The sequence below is a fragment of the Callionymus lyra genome, chromosome 11 (genome assembly GCF_982586985.1).
Source record: "Callionymus lyra chromosome 11, fCalLyr1.hap1.1, whole genome shotgun sequence".
Taxonomy (NCBI): Eukaryota; Metazoa; Chordata; class Actinopteri; order Syngnathiformes; family Callionymidae; genus Callionymus; species Callionymus lyra.
In genome coordinates, this window is record NC_141828.1 from 14,805,313 (window position 1) to 14,824,076 (window position 18,764).

The window sequence follows — 18,764 nt, forward strand, 5'->3', positions numbered from 1 at the left end:
GGTTTTGGTCATAATATAGTATTTAATTGGATGTTGTTGTAACTGGAGTTCTAACTAAAATATGAAATATTATTTTATACATATTAAACACATCTTTAGACTAACTTTGACTTGTTTTGAAGTTGTGTAGATAACCACATCTGAAAGTATCTGAATATAAATGGATGTCTTTATTTTTAAAGATGCCATAATTAGTTTCCTGAACTGTATCGGATCCATTAGTGATCTGCACTACAAACATTATGGCATCAACATTTTAAAGGCCTTTCTTTTTATTTAAAAGTATGTTTCATGTCTTGTTGTTTTCCCTCTGAATGTCCGTGGGCTGCACAAACCTACTTGGTATGTGAGTGGGCGTCCCTGCGTTCCAGTTGATGTGTGGTCCTGGACTGCTCGGAGGAAACAAGACCAGATAAAGTCATATAGCTAAAAAGGTTAAGTGTGTTGCGCAAATGGTTTTGTCTTTGTGGATCACGTTCTGAACACACAGCTCTTGGGGCAGGATTTAAAGGCCAGACGCATTAAACAGACAATGCACTTGTCTTCAAGCTAACCTACTCGGAGTGCTGACTTACTGGCTTTACCCAAATCCTGTCAAAGATTTCCGCTATTCCTCTTCACCTTCCGCGGTTACATTGAGACCTATAAGGGAAATATAACGGTAGAGACATGACATTTTTCGGTGAGAATATTGCAAAGAATGTCATGTTAAATGTACTAAATTCACATTGGAAAGTCGCCTCGGAAGCGGATCGTGTTACACTCTCAACATCCTCCTCAAAAGAGAAATGTCTTTGCAGAACTAGTAAGCCACAGTTTTCATAGGTCATATGCTATAGCTGTGACCCAAGGGAAGAAAGAAAAACATTTGAGAATGTGACCCGTCCAATAACTAACAGGCCACAAAAGCAGCGCGGCCCTTGTACTAGTTGATGTGAGTCGAAATTGAGGTCTCGACCTCTGTCGTTACTGGAAGACAGTGTTCCCTGCAACCAATATCAAAGACACAATAGTCTTAAGAAGTGATCACTGTGTTTTTTCCTTTTGTAATAACTGACATGGGATATACGCTGTTAAGGCTGTGCCAGTGTTTTCTGGTTTGTCAATGGTGCTCAGAAAACTGTGTAAAAAAAACATAGTTTCCTTTCCGACAGGTTAACAACATCACACCATTGAAGTCGCTCTTCATCTGGTGGAATAACACAATTCTTAATCTTAAAAAAAAAACCAAAAAAACATGGAATCTTACCAGACGATAAACAAGAGAAGCTCCTTGAATTTCAAGAGGTACTTTTTCCTTGAAACTATAACATTATTTGTTTTCTGCCAAGCACACTGCAAGTGTCCTTGTTTCTGACAAATGAATAAATCACTCTTTATTTGTGAGGCACTTTCCACACAGTTGAAACCATGTCGATGCTGAGATGATAACTGTGTTGACCCTGAAGTACAAATGAATAAACATCCAACACGTCCAAATCAAAGCACGTGCAAAAATAAAATAAGTTGGCATTGAATAGAATTACAGATTCTAACTGGATATGTGTAAAGCCAGCTTGTGATTGAATAGATAGACCAGGGGTGGGCAAACTCGGTCCTCAAGGGCCGCAGTGGGTGCAGGTTTTTGTTCCAACCGATCGATCAAGCACATTTTAACCAATGAGGTTTCAGATAAAACAAGCAACACCAGACTGACAATCAACTGATTACACTCCTAAGACACCTGATTGGTCAAAATGTGTCCTCTTGATTGGTTGGAACAACAACCTGCACCCACTGCGGCCCTTGAGGACCGAGTTTGCTCACACCTGAGATGGACGGACGGATGGATGGATGGACGCACAAACGGATAGATGGACAGACGGATAGATGGAGACACAGATAAATGGAACGATGATGGATAGACAGATGGACATATACATAGACGGATGGACGGACAGACGGACAGATGGATGGATGGATGGATGGATAGTTGGATGGACGGACAGATGGATGGATGGATGGATGGATGGATGGATAGTCGGATGGACGGACAAACGGACAGATGGATGGATGGATGGATAGATGGATAGTTGGATGGACGGACAAACGGACAGATGGACGGATAGATGGATAGTTGGATGGACGGACAAACGGACAGATGGATGGATGGATAGTTGGATGGACGGACAGACGGACAGATGGACGGATAGATGGATAGTCGGACAGACGGACAAACGAATAGATGGATAGTTGGACGGATAGGCAGATAAACTGGTAGATGGATAGATGGACTGACGGACGGATGGATGGATGATGGATGGATGGATGGACGGACAGACAGATTAATTGTTGGACGGATGGATGGATGGATGGATGGATGGATGGCTATTTTAACACTGGTATTGGTTCTCAACATCCCGGTATCAGTATCAGAACCATAAAAGTGGTATCGTTGCATCCATACGGGAGACAATACAAACAAAATCAATCTCCTAATCTTATAAAATAAAACATATTTAGATCTACTATTTAAAGAAAACAACATTTGTATGAATCCAGGTTGTTTATTTTGTAGATGCATCACCTTTCGCTTAGTCAAATCTGAGAGCCTGAGAGTCCACTGACCAAACCAAGGCATAGTGTGACTTCGGGAAAGGAATAATATTAAACATAGTAGTGAATATAGAGTATGTTCAAGTAGATGTTATTCCTGCTGATACTGAGGGCAAATCTAAAGTATCATCCATGATCGTGTTGTTTTAGGTTGAGCTTCATTATCTTGATACATTTTTTTTCTCCCTTAATCAAATCGCATTGCGTTTGTAATCAATACCGTAAGTATTAGGAGGAAGTGATCAATCGCTACTTTAATCCACGCTGCCGTTCAGCCTCACTAATTAAAGACGGGCCGGCCTAGAACCAACTGCCTTGTCAAGTTATCGCTTCGACTATCAGCCTTCTGTTGAATACAACTGGTATTGACCTTGTTCTTTTTTTTCTTCTTTTTCTTCCCTTCTCCACCCTCTCAAGGCTTCCCCAACGAGCCCGCCGCCAACATCGCTCTGAACACGGTCAAGAACTGGATCGAAGAGAATCCCGATAAGGTAGGTTTTACGCAAGTTCCACAACAAATCCGCTGCCAATCTGAATCCAGCCGTGGATCTGTGCCACGACGACAAAAATTCTGGGCTTGTTCATCAGTCGTCTAAGAGGATTGGACGCCGTCTAATTTCCATGCATCTCCATTAAGCACTGACATTTATCAACCTGCCTTGCTCCGTCAAGCATTTGTTTCGTGGTTATGCGCACATATCAAATTAAAAACCCAGCGTGAGACTAATCAGGCTGTATATGGTCGGCTGACTGTTAAATCGGTCTTTGCTTGGCAGGACTATTAAAACCAATTAAACACGAACGCAGCATTTGAAAGCGTTCTCCAGTTGGATATTGTGTTTGTGTAAATGATTTGATTCCCGTCCACGATGTTTCATGGTCAGTCTCGAGCAAAACATCGAGAGCGAGATGCACCGCGGCCGGATCATTTTTAATATCGGTTTAGTTGGAGGAAAATACATTTGAAAGGGAACGTCGCAACCACACGGAATTCTTCGTCTCTAACTCGGAGAATGAAATGGAAAGAGACGTCTTTACTCAGAAGCTCTTTGGGTAAAGAGACAGCTGAGAGGAATCAACATCGTTATAATCTGATGGAAAGAGTGCTCGGATCTTTTATTTTTTCTTTCGGTTAATTTGGTTTTCCATCCATCAGACCGTCCATATGAGAGGTGGAAAGTAATGAGTTACAGATAGATGTTGTTTTTGTACATGGAGAATATTTACTGTTTATATACTTAATTAAACCTCTTTTGTTTGGTTTTTGTTGATGTATTCTGCTTTGGTACATTGTTACTCAATTTGAAAAAGTGGAAAAGAAAATTGAAACTTAAGTTTCTTTCTGCATTAGTACATTTAAAATGATCAATGACAACGATTTTTAAGTAATTTACTTGGACACTAATATAATAAATGTATTTATTTTCATAGTATTTTCCTTGTAATCTCTGAAATGCTTTAAAACACTTTTTTTAATCCATTTAACGCTCGCTAATTTTTTTGAGATATGTCATGAAATTGTCTAAATCCAAGAGTAACTTCAGATTAATATCTACTTTCACTTGAGCGAAATTTTATACGGATGAATTAAATTGGAATAATTCTATCATGTTCCATATCTCTCCATCCGTATGAATAGATAACGACTGTAATTTAAAAAACAAGACGAAGGAAAAATCTCCTGTATTTTTACTTGCTCTAATTTCAACCGTGAACATATTTTTTTTGTTTAACTTCAGTAGATTTTTAGATGTATTTGTGCCGAAGTAAGATTTCATTAGTAATAGGACTTTTTTCATTATAATAATATGTTCCTTCTTCTCTCACTTACTCACCTGCTGAAATTAGATGTTGATCCAAAAACATGTATCATTATTTAATATATAATATAGATGTGTTTTGTTTTATCTTTAATACTTATCGCCAACATTCTGAATAAGTGAAAATGGCTTATTTTCTTCTGTCTTTTACTCATAATTTTGAACATTCTTTTGTATCATTTTACCCTTACAAATCCTTAGTGACATAAATAAAGGCTGTATTCATCTTTCCTTTTTATAAGTGTTTATAAATTTGTTTATTTCCTGTATTAGAAACACCTGTAAAAAAAAAAAAGGTCTCTACTTTTACTCAATTTTGATTTTACCCTTACAAATAATTTCTCTCTACATTTATTCTGTCTCGTACTTCAACTCTTCTTCAATTTAATCCAAAATTGTGTCTGATTAAATATTAATCTTGTCGTAAAATAGCGACTCATCTTCACCTCTGGAATCCTCTCCGAGGGTCAAGTGGAGAACACTTTCTCCGCTTGTCAGCTCAGTGCCGCTCGGAGCATTTATCGGCTTGTAAGTCAGCGAGGGACGCTGACCTTCACGGGTCATCTTTGTTTACTGTGACACACTTTATATCCGTCGCCGTGGATTGAGGTGTGGTTATAAAGCGGGACAGCGTGATGCGCTGTGTCCCTCAGCTGGTGTTATGGATGCTGTGAACAACAGCCCCGATGATACAGATGTTCCTCACACTTGTTTTCTAGCCTGATGATTGCCGCAACCTGTACTCCGGAGCTACTGCGCTCTGGCGTGAAGTTTAATATTGCATACTGCTGAGTGTAAATAACACGCTAATGTGCAAAGCCCGCTTGTGCGAGCGTGTCGTTTCACAACCCGAATCTCCTCTCGCTGTACTGTCGCTGTCAGACATGAAGAGTGGAAAAAAAAAAAAAAAGGTTTTGTGACGACTGAGAGTGGATCAAGTGGAAATATTAGATTTATAAAAACGGAGCTCGCTTCAGTTGAGACTTTCTTGACCCGAACAATTTTTTGGTAAAAGGTTGAACGAGCCTCTGTGAAAAAAGGGGGTGATACAAATGAAGAATTCCACAGCATGACTATTTCTTCTTTTTTTTATTGGAGAAATGTTAAGTCGACCCACAAAAAGAAGAGAAGCGGCTGAAATAACTTCTCTCCACGGCTATTAGAATAAAAATGCTGCCATACAGAGATATGCAAGTGAGCTGAGGTGGATCCGGTATCTTTTTAGGATGTGCTGAGGTCCCGGGGAAAACCCGAATACATGCCCCGAACTGAGCTAAGCCGTACAAAGCTAATCATTATCGGTGAGAAGCCTTCTGACTGTAAAAACCAAACATATCTTCACATGTTTTATTTCATGCTGTCAGGTTAGGAATCTGACTTAAGGCTGTGAACTTCAGAATTGGTTTATAGTTTAAACTATTTTACTTGCAAGGAGAGTTTAATACAGAACCTTCTAATCAAGGGTCCCATTTTCGCTATGACGTAAGGGCTGTTTCGGTCGCAGCCGAAGTCATTTATTATCAGAGTGAAGGGAACAAAGTTCAAAAACAGGAAACACTGAACATATGTTGTTTAATAAAGCAAACTGTCTCCTTACCTAGTTGAACCTCTGATGCGTTTTCTGTGACTTGCTTAAGTCGGATAAAAAAACAAAGCAGTGCATTAAAACACGAGCAATGATTAACATGTACATACCTGGGGTTCAGCAACACTCAACACACTAGCACTAAGTATTTTCCCATCTCAAGCAGATTGGAAAACCCTTAAACCGTACAAAGTAAAAACATAAAAAACAAGAGATTCCAATGAAAGTTGATTTTCGGTCTGTGACTATCATTATGATTCAAAATTATGCTTTGAACTGGATTTTATTGGATATATTTCTGTTTTATTGATGTTGCCAATGTGAGCTGTTTGCGTTTTTTTGGGGGGGGGTTATTATTGTTTATTTTTAGGGCATGTTAAATCACTTTGTCGTGCATGTTCAGAAATGCAATTCATCACAGCGAGAGTGTCTCTGTCCTTGTTGACACTTGATTGATGGCTGACACGATTTTAGATTCCGTGCCAATCCTTTTTTTTTTTTTAAGGGGGATTTGTTACCGTCAAGATGCGTGGGTATGTTTTCAAATGTCTTTCCTGCTTTCAGGCTGCTGTAAATAACTTTCTATCAATTGTTGTTTTTTTTAGCTCAAAAGTCACATTTGTTCCTGTTCTCAGAGAAATGGGATGTTTATCCCACATGTAACTTGCGTTCCTCCTTCCTCACCTTTAGCTGGGATGAAAGAAACCCACTTTGTATGACTCCGCTGAGACGAGTCATTTCAAGACCGTGATAAGGGGCTCCGCTATGGGGATGACATTGTTATTGTTGCTTGAATTTCAGCACAAAAGTGAGGTGAAGAACTCACGGAGGAACGATATACGGAGCAAACACAGACGTGAACGAGGCTCTTGCATTGTGGGGTTGTGTCTTTGATTGTGTCATTACTATTGACTGTCAGATGTTGGGAACAATAATAAGACTTGTTCTACTGAACCTTCATTCTGATCCTGTGATCCTACGAACCTATCAAGACTTAAATGTTTCTAGAAGCTCAACAACACATGGATACATGAAGGTATTTGTTGAAATATGTATATATATATATATATATATATATATATATATATATATATATATATATATATATGTGTGTGTGTACATATTCAAACAATGGAGGATATTTAATGCATTTTATGTGATATATCATTAAAAAAAATATATATATATCTTCCAAGATTGAATTAATTATTTGGATGATTGACTTAAGGTGTTCTGATATGTTTTGAAACATTTTATATACGCTTCAAGTCCAAAGAGCTTTTTAAAGAAACAAATATTTCCCTTTTTACTTTACTAGCCCTACCGGGTTGCTGTAATTTGTCATTTTTCTCTCTTCATGCTGATTCAACACTAATACTTGATCAACAGATATTCCTTTGTATGTCAGTTTGGCCAATACATGCAAACTGGTGTACAATATACCTTAAAAATTCAATATATTTTTACCTCCTTAGTTGAATCTAGACATTGATTGGTCTGATGAATCATAAAATACTTGTTATATTATGTGTTAACTGACACCCCTCTATATAGATGTTTTATTTTCTGAATATTTAAACTATATTCACCCCTGCCGATAGAAGCAGACGGTTGCAAGCAATACTTGACTGTTTTAAAAACAGTCAAATTTAAATGATAAGGACTATTTTACTCTTATTTATCTATCCTTTAATTTGCCAAACCCATGATTGTACATTGAAGAGACTCAAGTTGAGGACTTTTCTTGGCTGTTTTTAGGTAATTAAAAAAAACAGTTTAAAAACGAATAGATCATAATTCATTATTCTAGTGGTCCCAACCCCCGTTCGCGAGGAATTTTTAACTGGAAAATCATTTAATTTCAATTATATTGATTATTACTGTCCTAGAGGTGTTTAGTTTTCAAAAAAGATGGTATTTGGCTGGACTCACTGGTGACAGTTGCTGAGAGGAGATCACTGAACAAACTACTGTCCATCATGGACGATGACAGTCATCCTCTGAACACTGTCATCAGTGAGCAGAGAAGCAGAATGAGTGCACGAATGCTCCTACCCAGGTGCAAAACAAATAGACTCAGGGACTCATTCATTCCTCAGGCTATTAAATTGTACAATTCTGAGTTCGGGGGCAGGAGTGGAGTGAAAGTATCATGATGTTCTATTCTATGTTAGTCTTTGTATCCTTTGTCTTTGCTGTTTTTCTTTGACCTATGTTCTTTGTCTTTATCTTTAGACTTAGATTGTGTCATCTTGTTCTTCTCTTCTTATTATTATTTTATTTTTTATGTATTTTTTTTATTGTTTATGAAAAATTGCTGGCTATTTGAAAAAAACAATTTCCCGAAGGAGACCTCGTGAGGGATCAATAAAGCTTTACCTTTACCTTTATTTTCTCTGAATTAACATTAACGGTCGTTTCAGTCACATTTACTCAAAGAATAAACCTGTAAACTAGTTGAAAAAGTTTGGTCAGTGACTATAATGCCCACATTAAACTGGTCCGCTAGTTGGGGACCCCCGCATTAATCAATGAGTTTTCTCTATCCTGCCTAATATATTGCAAATTCATTCAAGCTTTAATACAAAAAATGTCAACATTATGTCACTTATGGAATGTAAAGAAAATTGCATTCAACTGACCTATCAAAAATATATATTTTTATTATAAATGGTTTGATACGTCTGTCAAACTGAACCGCTGTTGGTTCCATTTAACATATATATGATTCAAAATTCCATTCATCCTCGTTTCATATATGAAGCCCAAATACTTCTTTTTTTTTTTAAACTTGGGTTGTGATGCTGGAATTGAAGAGGCTCATCCCTGGACGGTTCACTGAGGTTCGTCCTCCATCAGTGGACCACCCGGCACTAATGTGTGACGGCTGATTATTCATCTGTCCCCGCAACCAGCCTGGAGAATAGATTGATTAGGTGTGAGTTTATCTCAGGGGCCAGCCGCCGGAGCCATGATTCACTCAAAGGGCGCCAACGCCGGCATGAAATGTACTCTTAAAGCACTTAGACCTACGTCGTGGAAGAATAAACAAGCTCTTTGCAATCTCGGATCCTTTCAACCGGCCACTCCGGCGCGGAAATACTTCTACATTTCACAACAGATAAAATAATAATAATGTTTTTGTCGTCTACTCTTGTGCGTCTTCGACTTGTCCCCTGGAGTGGTTGCAGATATTTTGATCCATCGCTTTTAAAAAGCAGTGTCGGACACTCCCAACAATTCACACCCGGTCTCCATATGGAGAGCCAAAGCTCCGACCCCTGGGCTGGCATCGGTTTATTTCTCATTTTCACATTTAATTTGCTTTAATTTGGGTTTACATTGGTTTAATCTGCTGTTGAAAAATCTGCTCTGACACTTTATTTTCCTGCCACGACTGTGCTCCGGATGGCCAGGCGTTTTTAATGAAGCGTTTCAAAGGGGCCCCGGCAGCCCTAACGTTACTGACAGTCAGAACACTCAAGACGGATCGGGGAGTCTGTAATAAGCTTCAGCGCGCTCGTGTTGCCCCGGACGAAATTGATGTTTCGCAGGTTCGACGCGACTCCTGCTCCTTTCTCTTCAACGTGCAGATGACGCTCGTCGGGGAAACAGGTGTTTACATACCGTCTCCGTAAACGATCTGTTGCCTCGCTAGCATCCGTCAACGCGGGTAATAAATTCCATCTCAAGCAAGAGTCTTGTGACAAATGTCAAGTGAACCTGTGGAATAAATACATGCAGCATATAAATGCACTTTCTTCCCCCCCGTTACTACTTTTTTAAAATGGATATTGGCTTCACAGGCTATCTGGATTTGACATATGGAGCTTGGAAATGACACATTTTGAGGCATTCATGTCATGTCTGAATAAGATGGATGACAGTTGTTATCGGGCCTAAATTGTCCCGCTTCTCCGTAATAAAAGCTGAATTCTGACTAAACATATGGCGTCTTCGCGCCGTGGAAGAATACCCCGGCACCTCCTTTTGTATCGCCATAACCAAAAGTGACTATCTCAAAATGAGCACTACATTAAAGTCAACTCACGGGTGCTTGTTACCTCGGAGCAGAGGAGGGATGTGTACAAACAGCCCACTCATGTTCCATCATGTCTTCACTCGCAGCTCGTCTGTTTGCGAGGATTTTGACACACTTATGTTTGATCTCGACGTGCACTTTTCAGCTGGGAGCTAGCACGTGATCCGGGGCGTTGATTATGAGTTTCTTGATGCAGGACTCTGAGGTGAATGTTTACAGCTTGTTCAGTTGTCTTCTGATTTCTACAGGGTTTTTTTTTTTGTTTTTTTTTTCAGGGCTACTCATTAATAGGACAAAGACTGATGTAGGGTTTTAAAAGATCTTTGATTTGGTCGCCTAACGTCACTCAAATAATCAAAATATTCATCAAACAATTGAAATGTGAACCATGTGGTAAACATACTTATTTAAAGCTATTACTTCACCATTTTTTTCTTTATTTTTTTCCAGTAGCTTAATATATATATATTTTTAATGATAGATGATGAAGTCTGCTGACTCCTTTAAGAAACATCTTAAGATGTTTTCCTTTTTCCTCAGGCTTTTCCCTTGATTTTCTGGAACTCCTGTTGTGTTATCAGTTTTACCTTGATCTTTAAAGTATATACTTTATTGAGTATTGTTTTGATTGTTTAAGCGCTTTGAGACCCTGGTCTGGAAAAGCGCTATACAAATAAAAATGACTTACTTACTTACTTACTTTTGTGTGAAGGAAAATGATTCCAACCATATTTGTACACTGCTAGTGAACTAAAAGAATATATGTTGACTCAAAAAGACGAATGACACTGCTGACAAATGTAGGGATGTTATACCAAACTGCATCACTGTGTTGTCAAGTTGCACATTTGGAAAGTGTATTTAGGAAAAGAAAGTGTCGTTTTTTTTATTGATTTATTTATTTATTTATATTATATGTTTTAAAAAGTCATGCTTATACTGAACAAAGCCATTCAAGTCACAAACTCCTTGCCACAAATTTAAACCCTTTAAAGGACACGCCACTCCAAAAATCAACATATTTAAAATTGATACGTCGTTTACAACAGATTGAATTACACCCAGTAATTCACATGAAAAAACAGGAAAAGAATAAAGGAATATTGAGAATGTGTTAGAGAATATTGTAAAGAAGGCAGTTGTGTAGGAAAGACACTGTTTCATGATACACATTGCTTGAGTAGACTGTCTCGTCCTCAGTCATCTCCAGGATCTCACGGAATTTCATTCATTTCATTTATTCCTTGAGCTGCAGAAAAAACATGTTAATTGTATAATTTCACACTTTGTTGAACAAAAATAATAATGATAATAAAATCAAAATATTTTTTGTAAGTCAAAAAAATTGAAATATATTTTAGACTGTATCATCTCGTCCTCAGTCATCTCCAGGACCTTACGGACTTTCATTGTTCCTTTAGCTTCAGAGGACTTCATGACTGCTTCCATCTAGTGGCCTCATGCTTAGTTGCAACATACAAATGAACAAACTCTGTATATATCTGTATTTTAATTGTACATTTTCACATTTTATTGAAATGAAAAACAAATGAAATGATCATAACATTAAAATATTATTGGTAAGGCAAAATAACTAAACAAACAAAGATTCCTTTACTGTTTACTGCTATTGAATGTATGTCGATAGAACAATTTTCTTCTTACACTCCTAGTCATAATACCTACGTTTTCTGAATCCCAATTGCAATATTATTTTTGGGAATTTTTGTTTTGGGTGAAATGTGTATAGTCTTTTTTTTTTTTTAAGTGGATTGTAAATGTGCATAGTGAATAACTAGTAATGGGCGATGAGGCCTCATGAAATGAAGTAGCTCTATAGTGTATCATGATACAGTGTCTTCATTTTAAAAGGTTACTAAATTAAAATGATGCCAAGTTTCATTGAATTAGTATTTTAGGGCCAATATCATAAAGCAGAGAGTGCCATCTAGTGGAGAAACTCTATCATGATACAGTGACTTCACTACACAGCAGTTTCATGAGGCCTCATCAACACATCACTAGTACCTGATGTGAACTTCTTACCCATTCGGGAACCTTCTTGTTGTGAGGAAGTCGTACTAACCATGTTGGTGCCAAAAAAAAAGGAAAAAAAAGGTCTTACTTGATCCGAAGAATGGCTGCACATTTTTTGCGGTCAGTCAGAGCAACTTTCCTCCCGGGATAGCTCCGACATTGAGTGTGATCACGACGTGTGTCAGCATGTGTTCTTTTGTGTATTCTTGTCTTGCTATCCTTTGAAATAACTCAACCAAGAGTTGCTTCTGCTGCTTGAGGGCAAAAAAAAAAAAAAAAAAAAAGAAGTCTACACTTCTAGGACGTTGACGTGCCACTGAGGCTTTGTGCTGCTGGCTTGGTGTTCAAAGAACAGCAGTGATCTTTTTGAAGTCGGCGTCTCTCGCCGCAGATCCAGCCTGATCACGAGCGCATAGCGATACATTTGGCTGCGCCGCCTTGTTCAGTACGAGACCCACGGTACGACCCGAGAGAACTTTCTTTTCCGATCCGGCAATTAAAGTACTTTACGGAGAGCGAGTCCATGTCTCAGGTTTTTTTTTTTTTTGTTATGGTGGGAAATTTCTGGCAACGAGGTCTCGGACTTTAACAGCCGTTACAGGCTCGAGGCTCTGAAATTGTGATTTTATGGCTTTTATGATACGAAAGTTTAATGATCTGCTTCATTTGACTGTGTTCTCTTGTGATCCATTTGACCTGAGGTTGTTGTAGTCAGGAAAATTCAACAGTTGAGGTTTTTGAATTCCATTTTTTTTTTTTAATTGGTTTTAAAACATGCAAGATCCAACTCCTTCATGAAATAACGTCATCTTCCCGAACTTGTTTCACACTCATGGTGCCAAATTTGAATTATGGTATGTTCATTTCTTGTGCACCTACAAATAGTTCTCAGGCTGCCGACTGAGAACTAGGTTGGGGATGAGGTCTTGTTCACCAGTGAGGGTAGAATGGAGCGTGAGATCCACAGACAGGTTAGGACGACAGCAGCTGTTATGGGGACACTGAATCAATCTGTGGTGGTAAAAAGAGAGCTGAGCCAAAAGGCAAAGCTCTCAGTATACCGTATTTTCCGCACTATTAGGCGCACCGGATTATAAGGTGCATAGAATAAAAGATACAGTCAAACGTTTGACTGGGGTTGCGTTATGCATCCACTAGATAAAGCTGTGCTAAAGGGAATGTCAACAAGAGTAAGATAAAGTCGAACTTTATCAAGCGTTCAACTCCATTCACTCCCATGGTAACGATGTTTAAATGATGTTCAAAAGACAGAAATCAAACTTGCATTTATTTCGAGCTTGTGAGACTGGTGTTGTGAACAGACAAATGTTGAGCGAGCAGCAGAGAAGTTTAGCGCGTGTATGACAGCTAGAGCGTGCGCATGTATGACATGTTGAACGCACGTGTATGACTGGTTGAGCGTGCAGCAGAGTGATTTTGAGTGTATAACAACCAAGACACACTCGCTCAAAACGGTGGCGGTAATCTCACTCCATTGCCATCCGCCATGATGTGACGTCTGTTGTAAATCCCACCCCATGATGACGCAATGACATAATCCCGCCCACAGCGTATCGGCACAGAGTCATGAAAGTGTTTGTAAACAAGTCACCCACCAGGTAATGTTCATATATAAGGCGCTCCACACTATAAGGCGCACTGTCGTTTTCTGAGAAAATTAAAGGCTTTTAAGTACGCTTTATAGTGCGGAAAATACGGTACAAGAAAATGTACAATCCAACTCAAGTCCTAGCAAGATTGCGGGTACGAGCTACCAGAAATTAGTTCAACCAGAAGAGGCTCTGAGTAGAGCGGCTGCTCCCCCGCATTAAGAGGAGTTGGTTTGGATGGCTGGTTATGATTCTCCCTGGACGCCCCGCTTGCTGAGGTGTTCAGGGCATGTCCCACCTCTAGGAGAGCAAAGGGTAGACCCAGAGAACGCTCGAGACTCTCAGCCGGCCTTTGAATGACTCCGTGTCCCCTGGGAAGAGATAGACGCTGGGTAGAACAAAGTCTGGGGTCTCGTGACCCCAGATAAAGCTGTAGAAGACAAGACAAGATGCTTTTGTATTGAGGTGTCCCAGAGTGCACGTCACCAACCGATGGTAAAGATGGTTCTTTTGGTAATATATTGGTGACATTATCTAGATGTCGGGATTTTGCTGGTTTTGTTAGCAGAAGTGCAGTGGCCATCTGAACTCCCGTGATAACCCCTTTGCTTCCTTTACAAAACCCACTGTGCTGCATCTGGTCCCTGAAGTGACATAACATTTTACTTCCCCTGGAACTCCAGGCGGCTTTTGATTTGATTTTACTTTGCAGTGTCTAGCTTATGTCTTAACTGGTGACATGGCCACTGACCGGTAAAAGTTCTTGAAAGGATCTGGACACCATTGAAGATTCCTATTCATACTGGACTATAATGCAATAACACAGTATGTACGTTGCAGTGATAATAAAATAAATAACTTTAAACACTAAAGACAAATGTTTTCACATGTAAAAATCCTAAGAAAAGTGATTAAATAAAGTCTAAGACATTTAATTTACTGCCAATAGAAAATCTAGTCATGAGAGATACTAATAAGGGACATAGTTTGATAACTGCTGGAATGTTTGACGATTTTCGTGGAACCATAACATTACTTGCTCATCTCAGCCAGTTAAAAGCATTGGGCGGCGCATTAAATAATGGAAAACAACATAATTAAATCTCTTTATTATCATAAGTACAACATTGTCCTAAACAATGAAATAAGGTTTTGCGTCTCTATACAGCTGATAGCAAACAATAAAATACAAACAATAATAAAACTTAAATGATTTGGAATGAATATAATTTGGATAAAATGTAATAACTTAAGAAATATATACCACAAAAAAAAGAAATTAGAGCGACTCATCGCAACATATATATTTTTCACGATACTGTATTGATATTCAACTGCAATAAACAGTAAAAATATTTTGGCTTTCAAATAATATTTTAATTTTATCATAATTTTATGGTTTAAGTGAATTAAGTGTGAGTTTAATGAAAAGAAAAACCTGTTTTTAATTAGAATTAACATGCAAAGAGTGTAAATGAATTACAACCAATACAACAATAAGTTCAAAATAAAAAAATAAATATAAGTACCTTTAAATAATTCACAATACAGTGCAATTAATCCACCGTGAATATGTTTTTTTCTGATTCAAATTTTCAGGCCGTAGGTGATGAATTTGAAAGCATGGAGGTAGAAACTTTTTGGTGTGAATGTTAATTGTTCATTATCATTTTTAATAGTCAAACACGAGATTTAAAGCAACATGGATTCGTTACCGAGATGAAATCACAGAGTCTTAAAAAAAAAAAAAAACCTTTTTAACAAGTAACACGGTATCTGAGGGTGAGACGAGGTACGTCTGAAGAATGGATTGTTCCAGAGGAAGATAGAGAAAAGTTTATCGCGTGCAGAGATTTCCACTGTTCTCAGTGTTTATCTGGATGCTTTGATTGAGCTCCCGCCTTCACAGAGGAAATCTTTCTGCTCAAATGGGGGGATTAAGCTGATTGTTTCTGTATCTTGTTAAAAGAAAAAAAAGAAACCTGAGCTGCTGCTTTGCACCGTTAATTGCAGAAGGAACTCTTTCTATTGTGTAAAGTGAGGTGACTTTCAATATCCACCTCCGTGATGTAAGTAAGTAAATAAGGTAAGGTAAAACTTTATTGATCCCTCAGGAGGTCTCCTTCGGGAAATTGTTTATTTAGTAAGTAAGTAAGTAAGTAAGTAATATTTATTTATATAGCGCTTTTCGAGACCAGGGTCACAAAGCGCTTAAACAATCAAAACAATACTCAAAAAAGTACATACTTTAAAGATCAAGATAATACTGAGAACAACACAGGAGTTCCAGAAAATCAAGGAAAGGCCTGAACAAATAGTATTGTCTTAAGATGTTTCTTAAAGGAGTCAGTAGATCCATCAAGCGCAAAGAGAGAGGAAGATCGTTCCAAAGCTTAGGAGCAACAGCCTGAAAAGATTTCTCTATGTTGAGGAGGGAGAATCTAACGGGGTTTAATAGTGCTCACTTTTTGAGTGGATCTTAAAAATCTGCAGTGGCTCGTGTCGGTTTGATGCACGGAATCTTCCCGACGTACACATGTTGAAAATATGATGACCTTTGAGTTCCCATCTTCAGACCGATACTGTAGTCCCACCTACACATCCGCTGTGCCGACGCCCGGCTATCTTAATAACATGCTAATTGATTTAGCGCCGCGCAGATAAGGTAGGCTGGCACGCCGTGATAAAAACCAGAGTGGGATGAGTTATTGGTTCAGAGGAGGACAGTAGACTCATCAAACTCCAAACCGACTCGCTCACTCTATTTGAACACAATTATACACTTCACAACCCGACGCTGAAGCATGGAGACCTTTACTCCAGTGGTGTGTGTGTTAAGTGTAGAGCGTGTCCTCGTGGAAGCACGGTAACCCCGGTCAGTGACCCGGGAATCTCATTTCAAGACCAAACTGCAAGTTTAAAGGCTCTCAGTTTGACGGACGCACATTCAGGCCTCGTCTATGTCGTCGCATAAAACACACATCAGAGACATTCATTATGTCTATTTGAAGCCTGCAGGAGCAGATCGAAAATCATTCTCATCTCCACTGCCTCTTTCTTGTCGCAGACATTCTGGAGAACACAAATAACCCGGGTGTGTGTCGCACACTGACAGTGTAATGCTGATGGAGCTCGGTGTCATCAATCGCTCGGACTCATCACAATTCACAAAACTAATGGAACGAAGGGAAAACAAAATGCATTTTTAGCTTCTGTTTTGATCTGCTGAGTCAATGTTTAATGCACTCATGCAACACATTTTCCATCTATTTTTTGTTTTATTAAATCCATCGATATACCATAAAACTGTCACAACAGATCGAATTTAAACTACATCTCAATTAAACTTCGTTCAATTTAGCAGTGAAATGAAAAATGTCATATGATACCTTATTTTTGTTGTACATAAACATCATTGAACCTTAATGATAATAGACAGAAATTCAGAAATCATTGTATGGCCATAACATAACAAATACACACAGAATAAACATAATATGAAGAAAATGAATGAAGAAATGTAGTCAAATACAATTAATTATGAGAAAATAAGAGACGATAACCATATAAATAATTGATACTTGACAAAAATAAAATAAAATATTTTAAATATAACACAATAATATTAAAGATCCAGGCATGCTGATGTTATTCAATTTTAATGACAATTTATTATATCCATCAATCAATATATGTTGGGGAAGAAAAATAATACATGCACAAAGATATTGTTAAAATATTTATTAATTAGGTTTTAATACATAAATAAATATTATAAAATAACATAAATAATAATTTATGTTACTACCATAAATATAGTATATGAAAAAAAAACGTTTTGATTAAATAAAACAATTTTAATAAAAAGAAAATAATCATAATAAATATAATTAAATTATGAAATAAAAATGTAATTATACATTAGACCTACTTATATCCTATGCACCAGAATTCAAATATATTCAATTAAAAATCATCTACGCTGAAACCTATAGATATTGTAACAATAATAAACAACAAAAAAAGTCCACCTGTTGTCACATCCCTTCTCGTCCTGACACAGATGTTTAGGTCGACGTCTGAGCCTGTGACTCCAGCTATAGAAGCGAAGACCCCCCTCCCCCCGTGTCATTACTTCATATGTTGCTCTGTGATTGCATGTTATCTGAGCGAGCGGGTTCATATCTTTCACCTTCTCTGAGGTGGGATAAATCAAAGACTGGCTTCAGGCGTGGATTCATTTGAAAGTCACTGTTTTCTACTCACACTGCATAAATTACTTCATCATTCTCTGCTCAAAGTCGCTCCTTAAAGGAAGCATCAAGATGTCCAGCTCAGAAAAAGGACATAATAGTGAACCTGATATTGACTTTTAGTTGTACTTTTCACCCTCAGAGCGAGAGTTAAATTCCCGTTATGCAAATAACTGGCGATAATGATGATTCAGGTTTTGACTCGTTGAGCTGCGAGCTGTCTCGCCTCTCAACCCGTGTCAGGAGGGATTTACTCTGGTGTCTCGCAAACCCTGAGAAGTTCAGGGAAGAACGAATAGATACCAAATGTCTTGACATCATCATTGATTAATATTCAGTCTATAATTGGGTCGTCGATGTCGGGGGGTGACGATTGTGATTCATGGGTTTTGCTAAATATAGAACGTTTTTTTTTCCATTTACTTATCTTACACAGACGCGCTCCAGCTTCACTCACCTTCACCTGTGCAATCACCTGTTCAATCTGTGAGTCGCACATACGGACAATAACTCAAGTTTGGCCACTTTCATTTCCAAAGGGGGTTACACTATATACAGGGGGCCTCGCGAGGGGCCGTCATGCCTGATAAAAATGGGAATGGGATGAAGAAAAAGTGGCTTAATAAAAAGAAAATACCTCTATACCCGCATACCTCTCCTCTCAGGCCCCTATATAGACACACACATGCATATAGGCCACTTTCCAAGACATCTGACACAACACCCCACCTTTGGGGACACCTACTGTACATTGGTGTAGTTGTGTAATGCTTCAGAGAGTGTCTGAAACTTCCACTAGATGTGAAAAGATTTTGAAAAATC

General features: G+C 38.3%; 1 protein-coding gene across 2 annotated transcripts in view; it reads left to right on the forward strand.

Moving 5' to 3' along the window:
- Nucleotides 1-18,764, forward strand: part of macrod2 (mono-ADP ribosylhydrolase 2) — a 577,216-nt gene that overhangs the window by 435,917 nt on the left and 122,535 nt on the right. For both annotated transcript variants that reach the window (XM_087802705.1, XM_087802704.1), the window contains exon 8: nt 3,013-3,086. In XM_087802705.1, coding sequence (XP_087658831.1) covers nt 3,013-3,086 — 74 coding nt within the window. The remainder of the gene's footprint in view (nt 1-3,012; nt 3,087-18,764) is intronic.